The sequence below is a fragment of the Gymnoscopelus braueri genome, assembly GCF_963280865.1.
Source record: "Gymnoscopelus braueri genome assembly, chromosome: 10".
Classification (NCBI taxonomy): domain Eukaryota; kingdom Metazoa; phylum Chordata; class Actinopteri; order Myctophiformes; family Myctophidae; genus Gymnoscopelus; species Gymnoscopelus braueri.
This window is the reverse complement of record NC_137611.1, coordinates 16,700,638-16,719,700: the sequence shown is the minus strand read 5'-3', so window position 1 is coordinate 16,719,700 and position 19,063 is coordinate 16,700,638. Positions and strand designations below refer to the sequence as shown.

General features: G+C 39.4%; 1 protein-coding gene across 6 annotated transcripts in view; it reads left to right on the top strand.

Moving 5' to 3' along the window:
• Window positions 1-28: 28 nt before the first annotated feature.
• LOC308092869 (uncharacterized protein) overlaps window positions 29-19,063 on the top strand; it is a 67,466-nt gene continuing 48,431 nt past the window's right edge. The window contains exons 1-7 of one of the 6 annotated variants that reach the window (XM_080438974.1): window positions 29-383; window positions 3,714-3,800; window positions 5,010-5,139; window positions 6,122-6,323; window positions 7,766-7,961; window positions 8,686-8,853; window positions 9,737-10,618. In XM_080438974.1, the coding sequence (XP_080295100.1) occupies window positions 93-383; window positions 3,714-3,800; window positions 5,010-5,139; window positions 6,122-6,323; window positions 7,766-7,961; window positions 8,686-8,853; window positions 9,737-10,618 (1,956 nt within the window). In that variant the 5' untranslated portion in view covers window positions 29-92. Of the gene's footprint in view, window positions 384-632; window positions 923-1,663; window positions 1,963-3,713; window positions 3,801-5,009; window positions 5,140-6,121; window positions 6,324-7,765; window positions 7,962-8,685; window positions 8,854-9,577; window positions 10,619-16,323; window positions 16,402-17,161; window positions 17,237-19,063 lie in introns of those variants that run through there. The other 5 variants (XM_080438969.1, XM_080438972.1, XM_080438971.1 and 2 more) reach the window with 5 other exon arrangements.

Below are 19,063 nucleotides of genomic sequence, written 5' to 3'. Positions count from 1 at the left end.
TGCCATTGCTGTTTATCGCACGCTGGACTCGGTACTTTGATTGATTGAATACTTTATAACCAGTTTGCCCAAAAAAAATATACTCTACTATCATGTCTAAGGCTAAGCCTAAATCTTCTGGAACTCACCGAACATGTTCAGTTATAGACTGTAAGGACCAAAGCATTTATGCACATAGAGTCCCTGCTCAAAAGGATCTAAACGCGAAGTGGATTAATTTTATTTTTGACGGCCGTGTTCCTGTGGTAGTCAAGCCAAATCTTCATGTGTGCCACAATCACTTTACGCTGGATGACTATGATAATATGGCCATGATCAAGGCTGGTTTTGCTGGAAGAATGCTTTTGAAGCGGGGAGCAATGCCAACCATCCGTCAGTTAACTGTAAGTTAAAAAATATTTCCATGACACCCATTCCATACATGTTGTTATTATACTGTAGTACATTATTTATTTCTAATACATAGGTTGGGGGGGGGGGGGGGGGGGGCGACAGTCGCGCGAAAGTGACGGAATCAGCCGGAAACGGAAATTTATTTAGTTCAGTTTCCCCCGCGGACCGAGCTTTAGTTCAGATAATCCCTCCCCTCCTCTCTTTAATACAGTCTATGCTCCCAGTAGTTTTTCCTCGGTGAACGCTGTAAACTATGGCTTCTATAGATCACTCAACCTGCGATGTTGTTGGCTGTGTGGATGAACACAAATCGTTACATCGTCTCCCAGCCAACGCAGAAATACGATCCAGGTGGATGCATTTTATTTTTGATGGTAATGTTCCAGCTGAGATCACAAAGAAGCGCTTCTCTGTGTGCGCAAATCATTTTCCTCTGGACAGTTTTTCAAACCTTTTACAGTACAACATGGACCTGGCACAAAGACTTCGCTTGGTAACAAACGCCATACCAACTATTCGAGTCACAACTGTAAGTGTGGAACTATCTTTCCCGGGCATGTGGTCTTTAGTGTTTACGCGTCATCAGTGTTGCCATGTCCGCTTATTATAAGCGACTTAATTGGGCTTGTTTTTCTGTAAAGTTGCTTGTAAATATAGGTGGTTGCGGTTTTTTGGGCTTGTTTCTAAAGTGTAGTCGCTTATTTTGGACTTGCTTCCTAAAGTTGTTCAAACCAGTTTGTATCAGTGGTTCTCAAACATTTTCATGCCAAGAACCCCCAAATTAATATGCATTTGTTTACGGACCCCCATCTGAAAATATGTTATGCCAGGGACTCCCATACAAGATTTGTGTTGTTAAAATGTTTCATAAATTATATTCAATTTTTTTTAAATAGCAGATCTACAAGCTTGTAGATCCTGCTTCGATCCTATGACATGCGTGTCTGTTTGTGTGCAAACATCACTTTTCGCCGGATTCCTATGAAAACATTGGCATGATCATGGCTGGTTTTGCAGGGAGATCGATTTTGTTTGTATCAGTGGTTCTCAAACATTTTCATGCCAAGAACACCGAAATAAAAATATGTATTTGTCTGCGGACACCCATCTGAAAATATGTTATGCCAGGGGAGTAGGGACTCCCATACAAGATTTGTGTTGTTAAAATGTTTAAAAAAATATTCAAGTTTGTCAAATTTGAGCTTATTTCTCTCATAACATCTGGCAACACTGCACATCCGCCATTATTTCCTTTCACTCTAGTCTGGACTCTGTAACATCATGGCTAACTCTCCTGTTGGTCCCGATACCTGTTCAGTTGTAGGCTGTCAGGACCAGAGCATCTATACACACAGAGTCCCTGACAAAGAGGATGATATACAATCCAAGTGGATTCATTTTATTTTTGATGGCCAGGTTCCTGCTTCGATCCCCAAGAGTTGGCGTCTGTTTGTGTGCAAACATCACTTTTCGCCGGATGCCTATGAAAACATTGGCATGATCATGGCTGGTTTTGCAGGGAGATTGATGTTGAAACGGGGAGCAATACCAACAATCCGTTTCTTAGCTGTAAGTATTTCAGAATAGTTTCCTGTGATTAGCTGTGTTACCAGGTCTTGCGAGAGAAACAAGCAACCAGGTCTATGAAAACGAGCACAAAAGAAGCGAGCCCTTCTATAGCCCTTTAACGACAAAAACATCTTGGAAGAAATGTGAAAAATATGGAATATTTTAACAACACAAATCTTGTATGGGGGCGCCTCAGTCCCCGGCATAAAATATTTTCAGATGGGGTCCGCAGACAAATAGATATTAATTTGGGGCTACTTGACTTGAAAATGTTTAAGAACCACTGTTTAAACAACATTAAAGAAACAAGCCCTAATAAGCGACTACACTTTAGAAACAAGCCCAAATAAACAACTACACTGAAACAAGCCCAATTAAGCAACTACACGTTTAGAATAAGCCCAAGTAAACAACTACACTTCAGAAACAAGCTCAAATAAACAACTACACTTCAGAAACAAGTCCCAAAAAACAGCAATCCTTTAAAGGGGAGTACCACTCATTTTCAACATTGAACTATGTGGAAATAAGAAACCCCCCCCCCCCCCCCCCCCCCTTCTATGTTGCCTAGAAATGGATAATTGATTGAGGTCATGTGATCAGTGACATATGCAGGGTGTACTTTTGGCTCTGCCCCCTCAAACTGTCAATAAACTATCAATATTTACATGCAACTTCACAGAAAAACAAGCCCAAAGTCGCTTATAATAAACGGACATGGCAACACTGGTGATTAGCCTACTTTATGGGCTGTGAAAAAAGTGACAGACAGTGTTTGTGTTTACTTAAGTTACCACCGATTGCATTCTACATAGCTTCTATCAGGTTTACTGTATATAATCTGGATGTCTTACAGTCTTTTCTTTTGTACCAACTTGTGTAAATGTCACCAGAATACAGTGGTTTGCTTCACATTAAATTTGGAACTCATAACAAAGTTGTTCTTCTTTCATCTTTGTTTTGCGATGCACTGTATTGACTTTATTAATGTCTAAACTAAAGTGTGGTCTGGGCAGAGTTTATTTGTACTATTTGAGTTATTATGGGGGTCCTTGCAATTATTAAAGTTTGAGAACCATTGCTATTGCCAGTGGTGTAAAGTAACTAAGTACATTTACTCAAGCACTGTGCTTTTTTGAGGTATTTTTTTTACTTAACTGGAGTATTTCCGATTTTCAGTGCTTTTACTACTACAACACTACATCTCAGAGGCAAATATTATACTTTACTCCATTGCAATTATTTGAAAACTTTAGTTTTTGACATATATTACCCACTTCAGCCCTATATGCATTTCGGCCATTTGAGAATAGCCGATCTACAAGTTAACAATGTGTCGCATCTTGTAGATCTGCTATTTTCAAAAGATCTTAATACATTTTATACATTTCTGGGAGCAATTCAGACAGTGTTTACTTTCCACTGAATTGATTCTGCATAACATCTATGTAGTTATTTTTTTTTAAATATATGGGAGAAAAAATATGGGAATTTGTGATTTTTTTGGGAAAATGTTCACCTATAATGATAAAATTATTAGGCAAAAGTGCTCTATGTATTCAAGCCATCAGGCGCCGGTGAGTTGATAGAATATAAAACATGTGGGGTTGAAGTATTCCTTTAACCATGCTGCAGAAATGCTCTGCAACTAATGATGCAGGGCATTCAAAGATTATGTAGCTTATGTTTTGTGCCAATACATCAGTGAATGTATTTATTGTTATTGTTTTCATTGTCTTTTTCCCCAATAGAGTTCATCACAACAAGAAAACACCCGCAACCAATGTACCAGCACAGTGAGAACACCTCTCATGTTGAAAGTTGAAGACCGTGACAAGGTTATTATCGTTGACGACAAGTATAATAGATACTAAAAACTAAATGTGAAAACATTTTCATCAAAAGAAAAAAAAGTATTCCTTTAAAGGTAGGGTAAGTGATATTGTTTTGTTAAAATAAGTGTCACATTTCAGTTTTCTTTATATTGTGATAATACTCATTGGCATAGTGTTTATTCAGGTCTCCCCGTCCCTCTTGATTAAACAGAAAATGCATTTTCAGGTTGGGATGTCAATTTTATCCAATCAGGAGAGAACTCACACAGGACAAACGAGTGAATTTGGAAATGATGACACAAATAAATGAGCAGACAAAATGTAACTGGAACACTATAAAAATGAAGCTGATAAAATGGGTACTCTCTCTCCTGATTGGCTGAAGATTTGCCACCCACCTGAAAATGTATTTTGTGTTTATTAAAGAGCTGGAGAGATGCAGAGACCCCTGTTACTGAACAAACACTCTATATCAGTATAATGCTTTAAAGATGGGGTGCCATGATATTTTTCAACCTTAAAACCTGATCATAAGGTATTATTATTATGTAAGGATTTTTTTCAAAAAAAAAGAAAGTGTACAGTAAGTGTAAAATGTTGTTTTTATGTGGACACGCCTCCAGTTCATTAAGTATACCTGGTTCTCACCTTAGCACCTCCTCCACCACCTTAGCACCACCCACCTGTCCTAGTCCCTCCTCCTCCTCATGCCCACACCTGTTGTGTTATGATAATGAGGGGGAGGGTATGGCATTGTGATGTCACAATGCCCCTGTTTCTCTATTGGCACTTTTGACCCTCAAGGTTTCAGCCTCCAGGAAGAAACTCCAAATAGTCAGAGAAGACATAAAACACCATAAAAACACCACCGGGGGGCTTAATGAAGTTCTATCAACCTCATAGACACATGAAAAACAGAAAAAGTGCAAAACCATGGCACCACCTCTTTAACCTTTTAACAAACAAAAAAACCTGTTTGTTTTTACCAAAGAATATCACTTGATTACCCTACCTTTAACCATGCTGCAGAAATGCTCTGCAACTAATGATGCAGGGAATTCAAAGAATATGTATATTTTTTTATTTTGTATTATATGTATTTTTTCATATGTAAGGGTGCCGAATGCTTTTCAATGGGAACAGAGCGGTTTGTTGCCATTCGAGGATTTAAACAAAAATGCTCCGTTCTCTGTTTGTTTGATTTGTTCTTAGGATATGGTATTTGTGCAGTACCAACGTTCCAGTGACATAGGTTGCCAGACTTACCCCCAACAGAAGACTAACACCACAAATGTTGGCACCCAGCTCTCCAAGAACACCCTAGTGTATCGAAGAAGTCAAGGTTTGTCAATTGTAATATTTCTGGTCATTTAATAACTGTTATTTCTGTGGCGTGTTTCCCACATATCCACTTTCACGTGTTATAATGGCATGTCTTTTAGCCATCTAAAGCTTTCTATAGTTTGTCATGACTCATCAAGTTCTTTAATCACATTTGCCCTTTTATACTTAGTCATATGATGGTGTTGCACGGAAATAGCCAATCTATAAGTTCACAACGTGTCACGATGTGATGTGGTTTGTAGATTGGCTATTAGTCAAAAAAGAAATTAAAGGAGGAGTTCACCCAAACAATTACTTATTTTCTATCAATTGCACACCCTATGAAGCCTTGAATCCATGGATTTTTTTATTTATTTTTGTCGCATTCCTAAGCTAATAATTTGATTCCCGTCTCCTACCGGCTAATGTATCCGATAGGAGACACAAAGTAGATTATTTGTGTCTCCTACCGGAAATACACACGGTCATCAAATTATTGTCTAAGGAATGCCACAAAAACAAAAATAAATCCATGAAATCAAGGCTTCATGGGGTGTGTAATTGATAGAAAATAAGTAATTTTTTGGGTGAACTCCTCCTTTAAGAACACTCTAGTGAATCCCAAAATAAGTAGAGGTTTGTCAAATGGGATATTTCTGGTAATTTAGCAACTGTGCATTCCAGTTATTTCTGTGTGTTGCATGCTCAGTATATCCACTCTTTTCAATCGTTTTGGCAGCTATAGTGGCATGCCTTTTAGCTATCTAAAGCTATTTTATATTTCATCATATGACAGTGTCGTGTGAAAATAACCAATCAAGCTCACAACGTGCTTTGATGTGACACATTGGGAGCTGGTAGATTTGCTATTTTTTTTTAATTTTAAAAACTGTTCATGTTTTTTTTTAAATTTGTTGGACATTCTTGGAAATGTTTGAATGCCGAAAATTGGTACGCCAGGTTGAAAGTAGTTAACAAACGAGGCTATGTTTTCCAATTAGGTTCTCAGGCAAGTGTGCTTTCTGTGAGTGTTGCCATTGGTACACCAGTCCAATGGAAAAGACCACCTCCAATCCAGAGCTCAACATTCCGGGGGCCCTTTAAACCCTCTAAAAGACAACGGCTGAAACCAGATGATGATCATGGAGTCTTCACTGACCCGTATATCCCTGGAGAATCTGTCTCGACAGAGTCAATGCTATCGTAAGTCTTGCTCCAAAGCATAATGATGATAATGGCTAGTTGAATATAACTAATATAGTAGTGGTCTGACTATTTCACAATCTCCGAATGCTATATAGAGTTTGGAACTACGCCTCCCGAAATCTGAGACAGGAAGCTGTCATCTGTTCGTCATTTCCGAAAATATATATTATATAATATATTACGGTAAAATATCTTTACATTTAATATTTTAATTTCCATTTCAGCTAAGCAGCAAGCTATATATTGTACTTAAATGATTTTTATGTATATTCTGGTAATTTTGTGCGACTGTAAAGAAACGGAAGTGGGGAGGAGGCGTCACATCCGCTTCATCGTTTGATCATTTTCAGAGTTTCCTTTATGCTCCAGACTGTATGTTGGCACCCTGAAAATTGTGGGAGGCAACAGTCTGGCTCGCGAGACTAGTATAGTAGCAGTGGTGGAAAAAGTACTCAATTTCTTTACTTAAGTAAAAGTATCAATACTGCAATGTAGAAATACTCTGTTACAAATGAAAGTCCGGAATTCAATATTTACTTGAGTAAAAGTACAAAAGTATTGGTATCAAAATGTACTTAAAGTACAAAAGTAAAAGTACTCATTATGCAGAATGTCCTATTTCACAAGTTTTCAAATGTTAAAAATCTTTTGAAAATAGCAGATCTACGACTACAAGCTTACAATGCGTTGCTTGTAAATCGTCTATTTTCAAATGGACGAATATGTATATAGGGCTGAAGTGGTTACTGTATGTATTGTAATAATCAAAATCTACAAAGTAACTAGAACTAAAGTTTTCAAATAATTGTAGTGGAGTAATAGTTTAATATTTTATAATATATGTAGTGGAGTAGAAGTAAAAGTACTGAAAAATGCACCACTGTATAGTAGTAATACTGTTACTGGACTGGACAGTTTTTTCCTCCCTTCACGTGGATATGTTCTTCTGTGCGGAATTTACTTGCCATGTGGATTTGTTTTACCTGTTACGCTTTGTTTGTGTGTTTTTTGCACCTTATGTCTAATCATGCACATAGTATACCTGCCGCTACAGTATGTGGACCTACCAATGTGTTACCACTTTCGCACCTTATGTACTACATACTGTATCTGATGGTCTTATGCTATACAAGTGTGTATATATTATGTAGATATCTTGGCCTTTTTTATGTTCTCTTGGACATGCTTATTTAATGTTAGCATTTTTCCCACCTGCTCTCCCTGCTCCTGTTCTTCTCTTCCATTTGTGGAAAACAACAAAATGATGGAGCTTACGCCAATTTACAAACCGATTTCACCTACTTCTTTACATCTTTAAACCAGTGATGGACAATAAAGTTGATTCTGATTAATAGTACTATCACTTCTGGCATTCACTGATATTTGTTTCATGTAGCCTTTTTCCTTTCCCCCCCATTTATCTCCTATTCATTGTGCAGACAAGCCTCACCCTCCATAAATGATGTCCCTAAATACATTGTGGATGAATACTGTCTCCTCCAACTGTTTGAAGACTGTCCAGCGTGTGGCTTCATGTGTGAAGTCCAGAAGACAACAAGAGGGACCTTCCTGGCTGTTCATCAGCTGTGCCTCCAATGCAACTTCAGCAGAAACTGGACGAGTCAGCCACTGGAGGTTAGTTAAATAGATAATTAGTATCCATTATATCCTTATTAATGTTGAATATTGATGTGAAAGGAATGTGTTGAATAACACGGTACACTCATGAATAGGTCCATGTTCTTTTTTTGATCTCCCCAAGGCCGGAATGGTGGCAGGTGGAGATTTAGCTTTTGCTTGTGTGCGTGCATCTGTCCGTCCACAGCTAGTCTTGCAAATCACTGGATTGATCGGCGTTAAACTTTGCATGCACACTCCCAGTAGGCCAAGTGGAAAAAACTACACCTCTTTCTTTTTTTTTAATCTGCCTCATGTTGGTGCTATACCTGGCTGCTTCATGTTTTTTCTTGAATTCATTCACACAAAAGATGCTACAAATGTCTATATTGTAGAAACATCTGTGTATCAAACTACAAGAACCTACATTTTTGTCCTTACATTTTTCTGTTTGTTGTTGATGATCTCGTCTTCAATATATTATTTACAAGTATTTGCAATTATAATGTACTGTCAGTACATACTCTATCTGAATAACCATTAACAATGGGAGTTTTTTCTAATCCGTACCAACCTCAGCTAACGGCTAATAAATTGTTTATTATCCGTTAGACAAAGTAGCCAAACTTCCCTAGGTGTGTGATCTTAGCCCATTTTTTACAGATGGGCACGCTACTGTACCAAGATAACCAAATTAATGTAATGTACCCATGAGAGAATCATTCAATTCTATCTTTTACAGGTAGTGCCTGCGGGTGAGCCTCGCAGCTGCACCAGTGATCCAGAGAGTTCTGCTGCTGCCATTACTGAAATTATTGGTTTTAGTGATGAGAAGGACTCCTCGGATGAAGGATCTAGTGAGGTGGATCAGGGAGAACACAATTCAGACAGTGATTGGGATCCACTGGAGGTTAGTTAAATAGATAATTAGTGTCCATTATATCCTTATTAATGTTGAATATTGATGTGAAAGGAATGTGTTGAATAACACGGTACACTCATGAATAGGTCCATGTTCTTTTTTTGATCTCCCCAAGGCCGGAATGGTGGCAGGTGGAGATTTAGCTTTTGCTTGTGTGCGTGCATCTGTCCGTCCACAGCTAGTCTTGCAAATCACTGGATTGATCGGCGTTAAACTTTGCATGCACATTCCCAGTAGGCCAAGTGGAAAAAACTACACCTCTTTCTTTTTTTTAAATCTGCCTCATGTTGGTGCTATACCTGGCTGCTTCATGTTTTTTCTTGAATTCATTCACACAAAAGATGCTACAAATGTCTATATTGTAGAAACATCTGTGTATCAAACTACAAGAACCTACATTTTTGTCCTTACATTTTTCTGTTTGTTGTTGTTGATCTCGTCTTCAATATATTATTTACAAGTATTTGCAATTATAATGTACTGTCAGTACATACTCTATCTGAATAACCATTAACAATGGGAGTTTTTTCTAATCCGTACCAACCTCAGCTAACGGCTAATAAATTGTTTATTATCCGTTAGACAAAGTAGCCAAACTTCCCTAGGTGTGTGATCTTAGCCCATTTTTTACAGATGGGCACGCTACTGTACCAAGATAACCAAATTAATGTAATGTAACCATGAGAGAATCATTCAATTCTATCTTTTACAGGTAGTGCCTGCGGGTGAGCCTCGCAGCTGCACCAGTGATCCAGAGAGTTCTGCTGCTGCCATTACTGAAATTATTGGTTTTAGTGATGAGAAGGACTCCTCGGATGAAGGATCTAGTGAGGTGGATCACTATTCAGACTGTGATTGGGATCCACTGAAGCACCACAATATAGACGACAAGCTTGCAGACAGTGAGGCAGATACATATGCAGACAGTGAGTCTGATGCAGATGAGGAACATTGCCGCAAACTCTGTCCCGACTGCGGAACATTTTTCAACAGTCAGAAAAAGAAGGCTCACATATGTGAGAACAAAAAGCCCTATTCTTGTGTTGTGTGCGGCAAGAGATTTTTAGCTGAGGGTCCTCTAAAAGCTCACAACAAGATCCACGAGGATGGCTACAAGCATGAGTGCAAGTACTGTTACTCAACCTTCAGAACGAGGTCAGACAGACTTGTCCATGAGCAGAGCCATCCCTCTGCAGAGAAGCCCTATCAATGTCCCGACTGTCCAGAGGTGTTTGCCAAGATGCTAGAGCGCAATGACCACCTGCTGAGTCACAGAGGCCCCACAAGACATATTTGTCTCATATGCAACATGGAGTTTTCAAAGAAATGTAAACTGAATAGGCATGTAGTTGTGCACACAAAAGCAAAGACGTTCGTATGTAAGGTGTGCCAGCGCTCATTCACCCAGTCAAGCCACCTCAAATCCCACATGCGTGTCCACACAGGAGAGAAACCCTATCAGTGTCAGCACTGTGACGAGTCCTTTAATCACAATGTTAGCCTGAAGAGTCACATCCAGCGTTATCATGGACAATTCCCTGACTCAGGGATGAAAGTGCAGATGGAGAAGATAAGTATGCATGCGTCTGAAGTAGAAAAAGATGAAACAAATCAAATGGATAGAAGTGCTGTTGATGTTGAGGGGGCTAAAACGGATGAAACTAAGAGCAGCTGTGTTGATGCTGATGAGGCTGAGCAAAGTAACACATTGTGCAACCCTGAGAATGGTGGTGATGAGGAGAAGAAAGAGAAGGTTGAAACAAGAAAAAAGTTTACAGGCAGACCTATAGGAAGGCCTAAGAAGAATGCAGTGATCACCTTAGATGATTCTAACCAATTAAAGAGACTGTTGTGTGTTAGTAATGAGAATGAGAAGGGCCAGGGAAACAGTGACTCAACAGATGAGGAGTACGACAGTGACCCAATTTTTGAACCAAGTAAAAGGAAGAGGAGGAAAAAGAAAAAAGTGAACTTGCAGACCTAGAGGAAGGCCTAAGAACATGCAGTGAGAGGCTGTTATGCTGTTATGTATTAGTGATAAGAATGAGAAAGGCCAGGGAAACTGTGAAAAGGTGGGGCCCAATCCCATAAGAACAGAGGGTGATGTAGAGGAATGCAAAGGTAGAATCCATTGGTCTGGCTGTCTTGTAAATCAGTGGTTCTCAACGTGGATCCCGGAAACACCCAGGGGTCCTTCAGAGGTTTCCAGGGGATCCTCGATTAAAACTGGACCGAAGGACAGACAGACAGATTGGGTATCCTTGAAATTAGAAGGGGTGGGAATAATCACTACTGTAAATTACTTTTTGCATTTCCTGAAGAATGACTGATGTTAAAAAAAAATTGTTCTGGCAGAGGAGATTGAAATAAAAAGAACATCATCTATAAATTCCACACATTTCTGTGTCTTCGTGCAAGTGTGTATATCTCTCTTTCTCATATCATTGGAACCATCCAACCAATCGACTTGATACACATAGAAGATACAGTAGGAGCACTGTGTGGATCCTTCCTTTATTACGGCCAACTCAAAATTAGTGTAGTGTTTAGTGTGCACGTCAGTTGGATTTGTGGTTATTTCGCCAGAACCGGTTAACAATCCATTGTTACATGTTCAGTAAAAAACAACATTTGCTGTGCCTGTTAAAACACAAGTACTCTGCTATAATATTTCTCTTCTCAACAGTTTGGCAGGTACAAACAAACAAATAGTGCGGATCAAGTAATTTGTAGTTCTGATGTCTGTCATTCTGATGAATTCTGGGAAAATCCTGCAAGTTGCATCTTAACCAGAATGAGAAAGGTTCCCAAACCTTTCCATGCCAAGGACCCCCTGTTGCGTATGGCCATGACATCATTCACTCAATCACTGACTAACCCCCACTGTCTCTCCTCTCACCCAGGCTGGCACACCTGCAGCAGATCTGAAATTGCTGCCGGCCCAGTTACCAGCCTCTATAAAAGCCAGCCAGATTCAGTTCCACTCCAGACACAGCAACAACCTCAGAACCCACACCATTGATTATTTAGGCTAGAAAGCCTTTTCTTTAAGTTACTTCGTTTATTTTAGTTTGGCCTGGGGATTGCCGGTAGTTCTATCTTTTCGTTTAGCTTTTAGTTTTGTAGAACTTGGTTTTGTCAGTTTGGGAGGGAGGAGCAGCTTCGGCGTCCCTATAGGGGGTGGCCTGGTCCCCCCCTCCATTCTATTTAGTTTGACCGGCATCTCCAGGCCCCCTTTCTGGTTTCCTGATTTCAGTTTTGGTAAAGTACTTTACATAATATGTTTGTCTAACTATTGATTAAGATCAGTTATAATTTGTTGGTGTGCACATTTTTAATTTGAAGGTTTGGATTTATTTGGTCCACCTTAATTAAATTAATTTAGGCTATCCTTTTGTTTGCAAAGTATATCAGTATTTCCTTACAGTATTTAGTTTAACTTAATTTGACTGAGTTTCTGATAAATTTGTCATTTGCGTTGGTAGGCCTGTGCACCACTTATTAGGACACCACTTTACTGAGTGCTGTGTTGGGCAGTGTTTTTCATTGCTGGTCTGTCTCTTATCAGACGTTGGCTTTTTTGCCTTATTTTGTATTTTTTTTTGCAAGTGTTTTTGTGGTGGCTTTTTTCCATAAGCCTATATTGGTTTAGCTTTTTTTTTGTGCGCTTGGTTTTTGGCGCTTTGCGATTACATTTTCAATACAAAAAAGTTAAGTCATATTTCAAGATGAGTTAAGTTGGATTTTGTCAAACGGCTTCCCTTGACGTATTCCGTAAATGTACCAAGGATAATTTAATTTCTATTGCTGATTTGTAATAACGGCTGATCTACAATATCACAATGCGTCAGACACAGTTCAACACGTTGTAACCTTGAAGATCTGCAAAAATATATACATTTTCAAGATTTTTGACAATGACGTGCCCAAAATAGGGAGGCCAAGTTCAAAGTGGCTAAACTGCTACAATAATCTTATGAAATGTATGTATATCTACCCATTTCCCCCTCTTTCAAGACCTGTGGCTTTACTGGCTTAGGATATACAGTATACATGTACGATCACAAAGAAACTGCTCCGTGCACCTCTGAAAGCTTCACTGATTTGCTTCAGTGGTTTGAGACGGTTGCCCAAGGGGTTTTGAGGGCGGGAAAGCAGACAAGCTGAACCATATTATATTATGTCAAAGACCTACACACGCACCACGAATTGTCACCGTCAATAAAGCCAGACGTACTGTGAGTGACTCTAAAAGTCCTGAGGATCTGTCTGTCCAGGTGACTGCTGCTGTAGATGAGGCCTGGTTTGTTGTGAGCCAGCTGACGACATGGAGAAGGTGAGGGGTTCTGGCTGCACTGAAGCACTCCATCCAGCATGGGGAGTTCTACCACTTTTAACAGCCTGAGCATGGTCTGTTCATGCCACAGTTCATCCACCACTGCAATGGAAGAAGATGGAGAGCTGGGAGGGAGGCGTATTACAGTTAACCACCTACAGCAGGGGTCTTCAACGTTTTCAGCCCAAGGACCCCTTAGTTGAGAGAGAGATGAAGCAGGGACCCCCTCTATATTGTGTTTCAGATGAAACTTTTTTTGTTTACTTGGTCTTCACCTATACCTCTATCCTATACCCCTCAAGGCGTTGTGAGTTTGTAGATCGGCTATTTTTGGCTATAGTTCACCTCAGAAAAGGGATGGGGTTAAGGTAAAAAAAATCATATCACACAAAGATTTGGCGGACCCCCTGTAGTAGCTCTGAGGACCCCCGAGGGGTCCCGGACCCCCTGTTGAAGACCTCTGACCTACAGTATATACTTCAGCTGACCAGGGTCTCTACTTGGTCCCCTCCTTTTTGGGGAGGCTGAACCCTTGAGAGTCAAAAGTGCCAATCAAAAAACAGTGATTTACTGACTCAATACAAACCCACCCATGGCACCTCCCCTTATTGTCACGATCATACTACCACCTTTGTGGGCGTAGCTGCCACAAACACAAAGGTGTGAACATGGCGGTCTGTGGCTGCTCTGTGCCTAGCTGCTCTGCGACGGCCGTCACACGGTCATTTCACACTTTACCAGTTGACAGGGTCAGACGTGATCAATGGCTTCATTTTATTTATAAAGACAGGGTGATTCCCTCAGCCCTCTCTTCGGGACTTCGGGTGTGTAGTTCCCATTTTACTGATGACTGCTTCACCAACTTAGTCAAAGTCAATATGGGATTTGCAAAAAGGACACTACTGAAGCCAGGCGCTGTTCCGACGATTTATCCTGGAGACACAGAAAGCAGCACCTCAGGAGCATTACCGGTAAGTTAAAACAGCCCTAATAAAATGAATTATGAGCATCATAGGTTTGACTCCTCCGTCCTCCCCCACCGTTTAGTTATAAGATTTAGTTCAGCATCGATAAGATTACTTCTGAACATCGTATGGAAAATGTAACGGTAGTCGCGGTAACCTACATGTCTCTGTTGTTACGACGGTGTAAAGACATTAATGGATGGGTTGAAACAACCTTTAAAACCGGGGTTTTATGGCGGTCTGCGTTGAATTCAACATGCAGAGACGGTGCTGGTCGTGAACGCGCATGGCCGTTTAACATTGAGTTGAGTTCGATCAGGGACGAGCCTCCACGTTAATTCAACGCAGGATGACAAAAAACTAAACGTTTTGAACGGTTGTTTCAGCCCATCGATGCGTTATTGTTTCAGGCCGCGGCTACCTTTAGATTGTTTTATAGTCCGAAGGAAAGAATTGGACATTAGAGCCGGCAGAACATACCGACGGGGGCGGGACCAACTGTCATATTGTACTGTCTCTCAGCTAGCTCATGGAGCAACTTGTACCTGGTTTTGGTACTTTCTCCATTTACAACCGGCACATCAACATAAACGTTTAGCTTTCAAATATAAAGTGCTGACCCCACGGCCATGGATGTAACAAGTTGAAACGCTCGGGTCTAAGTACCCGTATCTTCCGTGTTGTTCAATAAAAAGCATTTTAATCCGATTGGCGGCCAATTTCTCATAGTTATAATGTATGCAGAGTGCAATACACCTCCCAACCGATAGGGTCGCGTAGTTGAAAGCACAAGGAGGACATTTTTAGAAAATTGTCATTTCTCAAACATTTTGAGAAACTATCACAGGCTTGTTCCTCAAGTGTAGTCGCTTATTTTGGGCTTGCTGTGTAATGTTGTTTAAACCAGTTGTTTGTATCCGTGGTTCTCAAACATTTTCATGCCAAGAACGCCGAAATTAATTTACGAGTGCTCATATTACACAACGAACTTGTGCAAATGAATAATCCGCATTTAATTGTAGAAATGGTAGGGTTGTTTCAGCTAAGGTTGTTTCATTGACTATAATTAACCAGTAACAGTATAGTCTATTGTGCATCCTGTTTAGTTTATATGAATGCAATGTCGAATGCCTGATTTCACATTAAACATTGGAACTCATAACAAAGTAGTTATTCTTTTGTCGTATATGATGAGGCATAAACTGCGCTTAGCAGGCTTGTAGTTGCTATAAGAAGTGGAGGAGAAGAGACAGACGTCAAGGTTTCCAAGTTCCCATGTTCATTTATTCAGCATTCATTCAAGTACAGCATCATAGAATCCAGGGCAGAGAGCCCTCTCCTGCAGCCTCTCTGGGCACAACCATCTCAAACAAACATCTTACACAGTTCTTATAGTAGACCATTTACCAAAGATGCCATTCTAAATAGCCATATAAGGTATGTAGGAAGATAAGAGCAACGCAAACATAGGTACACAATGACCATTCGGCTCAGCTGTTAGATTGACAGCTGTTGCTGCGTTAGAATTAGCAATTTCACCAGGCATTCACCAGTCACACACTCATGATTACTCTTCTGACTTTAGCAAGGTAACATTTCACAGTTCCATCTAGTTTAGATTAATCTAAGCAACTTAGGGTCCATAATATACGATACTTTCATCTTTGTTTTGCGATGCATTGTATTGACTTTATTCATCTCTAAAGTGGGGTCTGGTGAGCCTCAAGGTTCCTCGAGGAAAAGCTCTTGAGAGTTTATTTGTACCTTGAGTTATTATGGGGGTCCTTGCAATTATTACATTTTGAGAACCACTGCTAATGATAAGTGCATCGTAAATGATTGATTTCCCCCCGTCCCCAAATGACACTAAACTCCATCCTTAGAAAAAAGTCCTTAGGCAAAAGTAAAGTGCTCTATGTATTCAAGCCATTTGTGTTATCCTTTTGCCCAAGTGTGTTACTGTAATTCCATGCTGTTCACATTTTCTAATAAAGTATTCAATCAATCAAATAATTCCTTTAACCATGCTGCAGAAATGCTCTGCAACTAATGATGCAGGGCATTCAAAGATTATGTAGCTTATGTTTTGTGCTAAATTACCAATACATCAGTGAATTTATTCATTGTTATCATTTTCATTGTATTTTTCCCCAATAGAGTTCATCACAACAAGAAAACACCCACAACCAATGTCCCAGCACACCTCTCATGTTGAAAGTTGAAGACTGTGACAAGGTTATTATCGTTAACAACTATCAAAATATTGGATTCTAGATCCAATAAACTTCATCAACTGAATAAAACTTCATCAACTGAATAAAAAACAGGCTTTACAAAAACCTAACTGAAAACTGTATTGTGTGGAACACTATACATTTTAAGCTGATAAATGGGTACTTTCTCCTGATAGGCTGAAGAGTTGCCACCCTCCTGAAAATGTATTCTTCTGTTTTATTAAAGAGCTGGAGAGACGCAGAGACCCCTGTTACTGAACAAACACTCTAGTCTACAGCGATGATTACTAGTATCAATATAGTGCTTTAACCTTTTAACCCAAAAATATCACTTAAAGGAGTAGTTCACCCACAATTTTCTATCAATTGCACACCCCATAAAGACTTTAATTAATGGATTTGTTTTTATCGCATTCCTAAGCCAATAATTTGATGACTGGGTGTATTTCTGGTAGGAGACACAAAGAATCTAGTTCCCGTCTCCTACCGGATACATTAGCCGGTAGGAGACGGGAATCAAATTATTGGCTTAGGAATGCAACAAAAAAAAATACCATGAATTCAAGGCTTCATGGGGTGTGCAATTGATAGAAAATAAGTCATTCTTTTGGGCTGAACTACTCCTTCAATTACTCTACCTTTAACCATGCTGCAGAAATGCTCTGCAACTAATGATGCAGGGCATTCAAAGAATATGTATGTTTTTGTACATCAGTGAATTGATTTATTGTTATTGTTTTCATTGTCTTTATCCCCAATAGAGTTCATCACAACAAGACACCCACAACCAATGTTACAGAACACCTCTCATGTTGAAAGTTGAAGACCGGGACAAGGTTATTATCGTTAACAACAACTATCAAAATATTGGATACTAGATGTGAAAAAAACTTCATCAACTGAATAAAAAACAGGCTTTACAAAAACCTAACTGAAAACTGTATTGTGTGTATAAAACTAACTAAAACAAACATATGATAGAGAAAATTTGATTTGATTTGATTCTACCTTTGCGGGTGGATTCTGCCAATGCTTTTCAATGGGAACGAAGCAGTTTGTTGCCATTCGAGGATTTAAGCAAAAACAACAACAACGCTCTGTTCCCATTGAAAAGCATCGGCAGAATTAAAGTTCGGTGTGACCGCACCCTAAGCCTAGAATTTGAGGTAAATGTGAAATATATTTTCCAAATATTTTCTAAATCTGTAGCACTACAAATCTTACCCCTGGAAAAATACCCCATGTTACAGTGAATGGAAATTAAACTAAAACTATTATCCAAAAATAAAAAACAAAGTTAGCAAGACCATAGCAAGACTACACAAATTTTGACCTGATAAAAGGTAAAGGGATAAAAAAAATCCCCATGGGATTTGTACTAATAGTTCAATAGTACACATTTCTGCACTTGCTCAGGAAACCGGGTTCAAATCCATGGTAGAAGAGGAAAGTTACATGGTGCAGCTGTAAGTTTGACCCACTAAAATGCAGACTTTTGAAAACACTGCTAAGGGCACGGCCCAACCACACTTTTATTTTACCTCTGGGGCGGAATCTGCCAATGCTTTTGTCATTGCAAATGCGTGGATTCATGGTCTTGCACATTTTTTCCAAGAATCCACACATTTGCATTGACAAAGCATTGGCAGATTCCGCCCCAGAGGTAAAATAAAAGTGCGGTGGGGCCGTGCCCTAAGGGTGCGGTCACACCAAACTTAAATTCTGCCTATGCGGCGGATTCTGCCAATGCTTTTCAATGAAAACGGAGCAGTTTGTTGCCATTTGCGGATTTCACCAAAAAAAAGCTACTTTCCCATTGAAAAGCATTGGCAGAATCTGCCGCTTAGGCAGAAAAAGTTTGGTGTGACCGCACCCTAACCCAGTTTGTTTCGAAAACTCTGGCACTGCACTTAAGTGTGGACGGGCAGGAACAGAGACCCTTTATAGACTATGAGGGTACCCGTAGATCTACTCTTATTAACACATTGACTGCCAGAATTATTTCAGATTTTTAGCTGTAGCCTGCCAGAGTAACAAGGAAGTGGATAGGAGTCTAAATCTTCGAACAATCATATCTCCTTGGTCTTTGGGTCAAATTAAAAAAAAAAAACGAAAAAAAAAAAAACTTTTTTATTTTTTAAAAATAGAACGCAGATCTGCGTTCTTGGCAGCCCACGTATTTATTAAAAATAGAACGCAGATCTGTGTTTTTGGCAGCCAATGTGTTAATTATAATTACGTATCACCACTAACATTGCTTTCCATTGCCAACAGCCAGCTGCTAATATTAATTAATTTTCAATTATAATAAAACAAAACACAACCTTGTTTGTTTGTGTTGATGTTTTTCTGAATAAAGTTTAGTGTAGAAATGTACTCTTTCATTCTCAGACTGATGGTGTATCTAAAATGAGACCAGCCCACCATCAAATGTACTGCACTGAGTTCTCAAAGTTACTCTTTTGGCTAAATCCGGCACATTTAACATTAAAGTATAGATGTATTAATTAATATGTATTGTCTCTGCTAAAAATACATGTTTAGCTTGCAGGGGTCAGTGTTTATTTATAGACTTTATCCGGATTTTACAATCAATTGAGAGAGGATGGCATACTATCCGGATTTTACAATCAATTGAGAGAGGATGGCATACTTTATTCTTA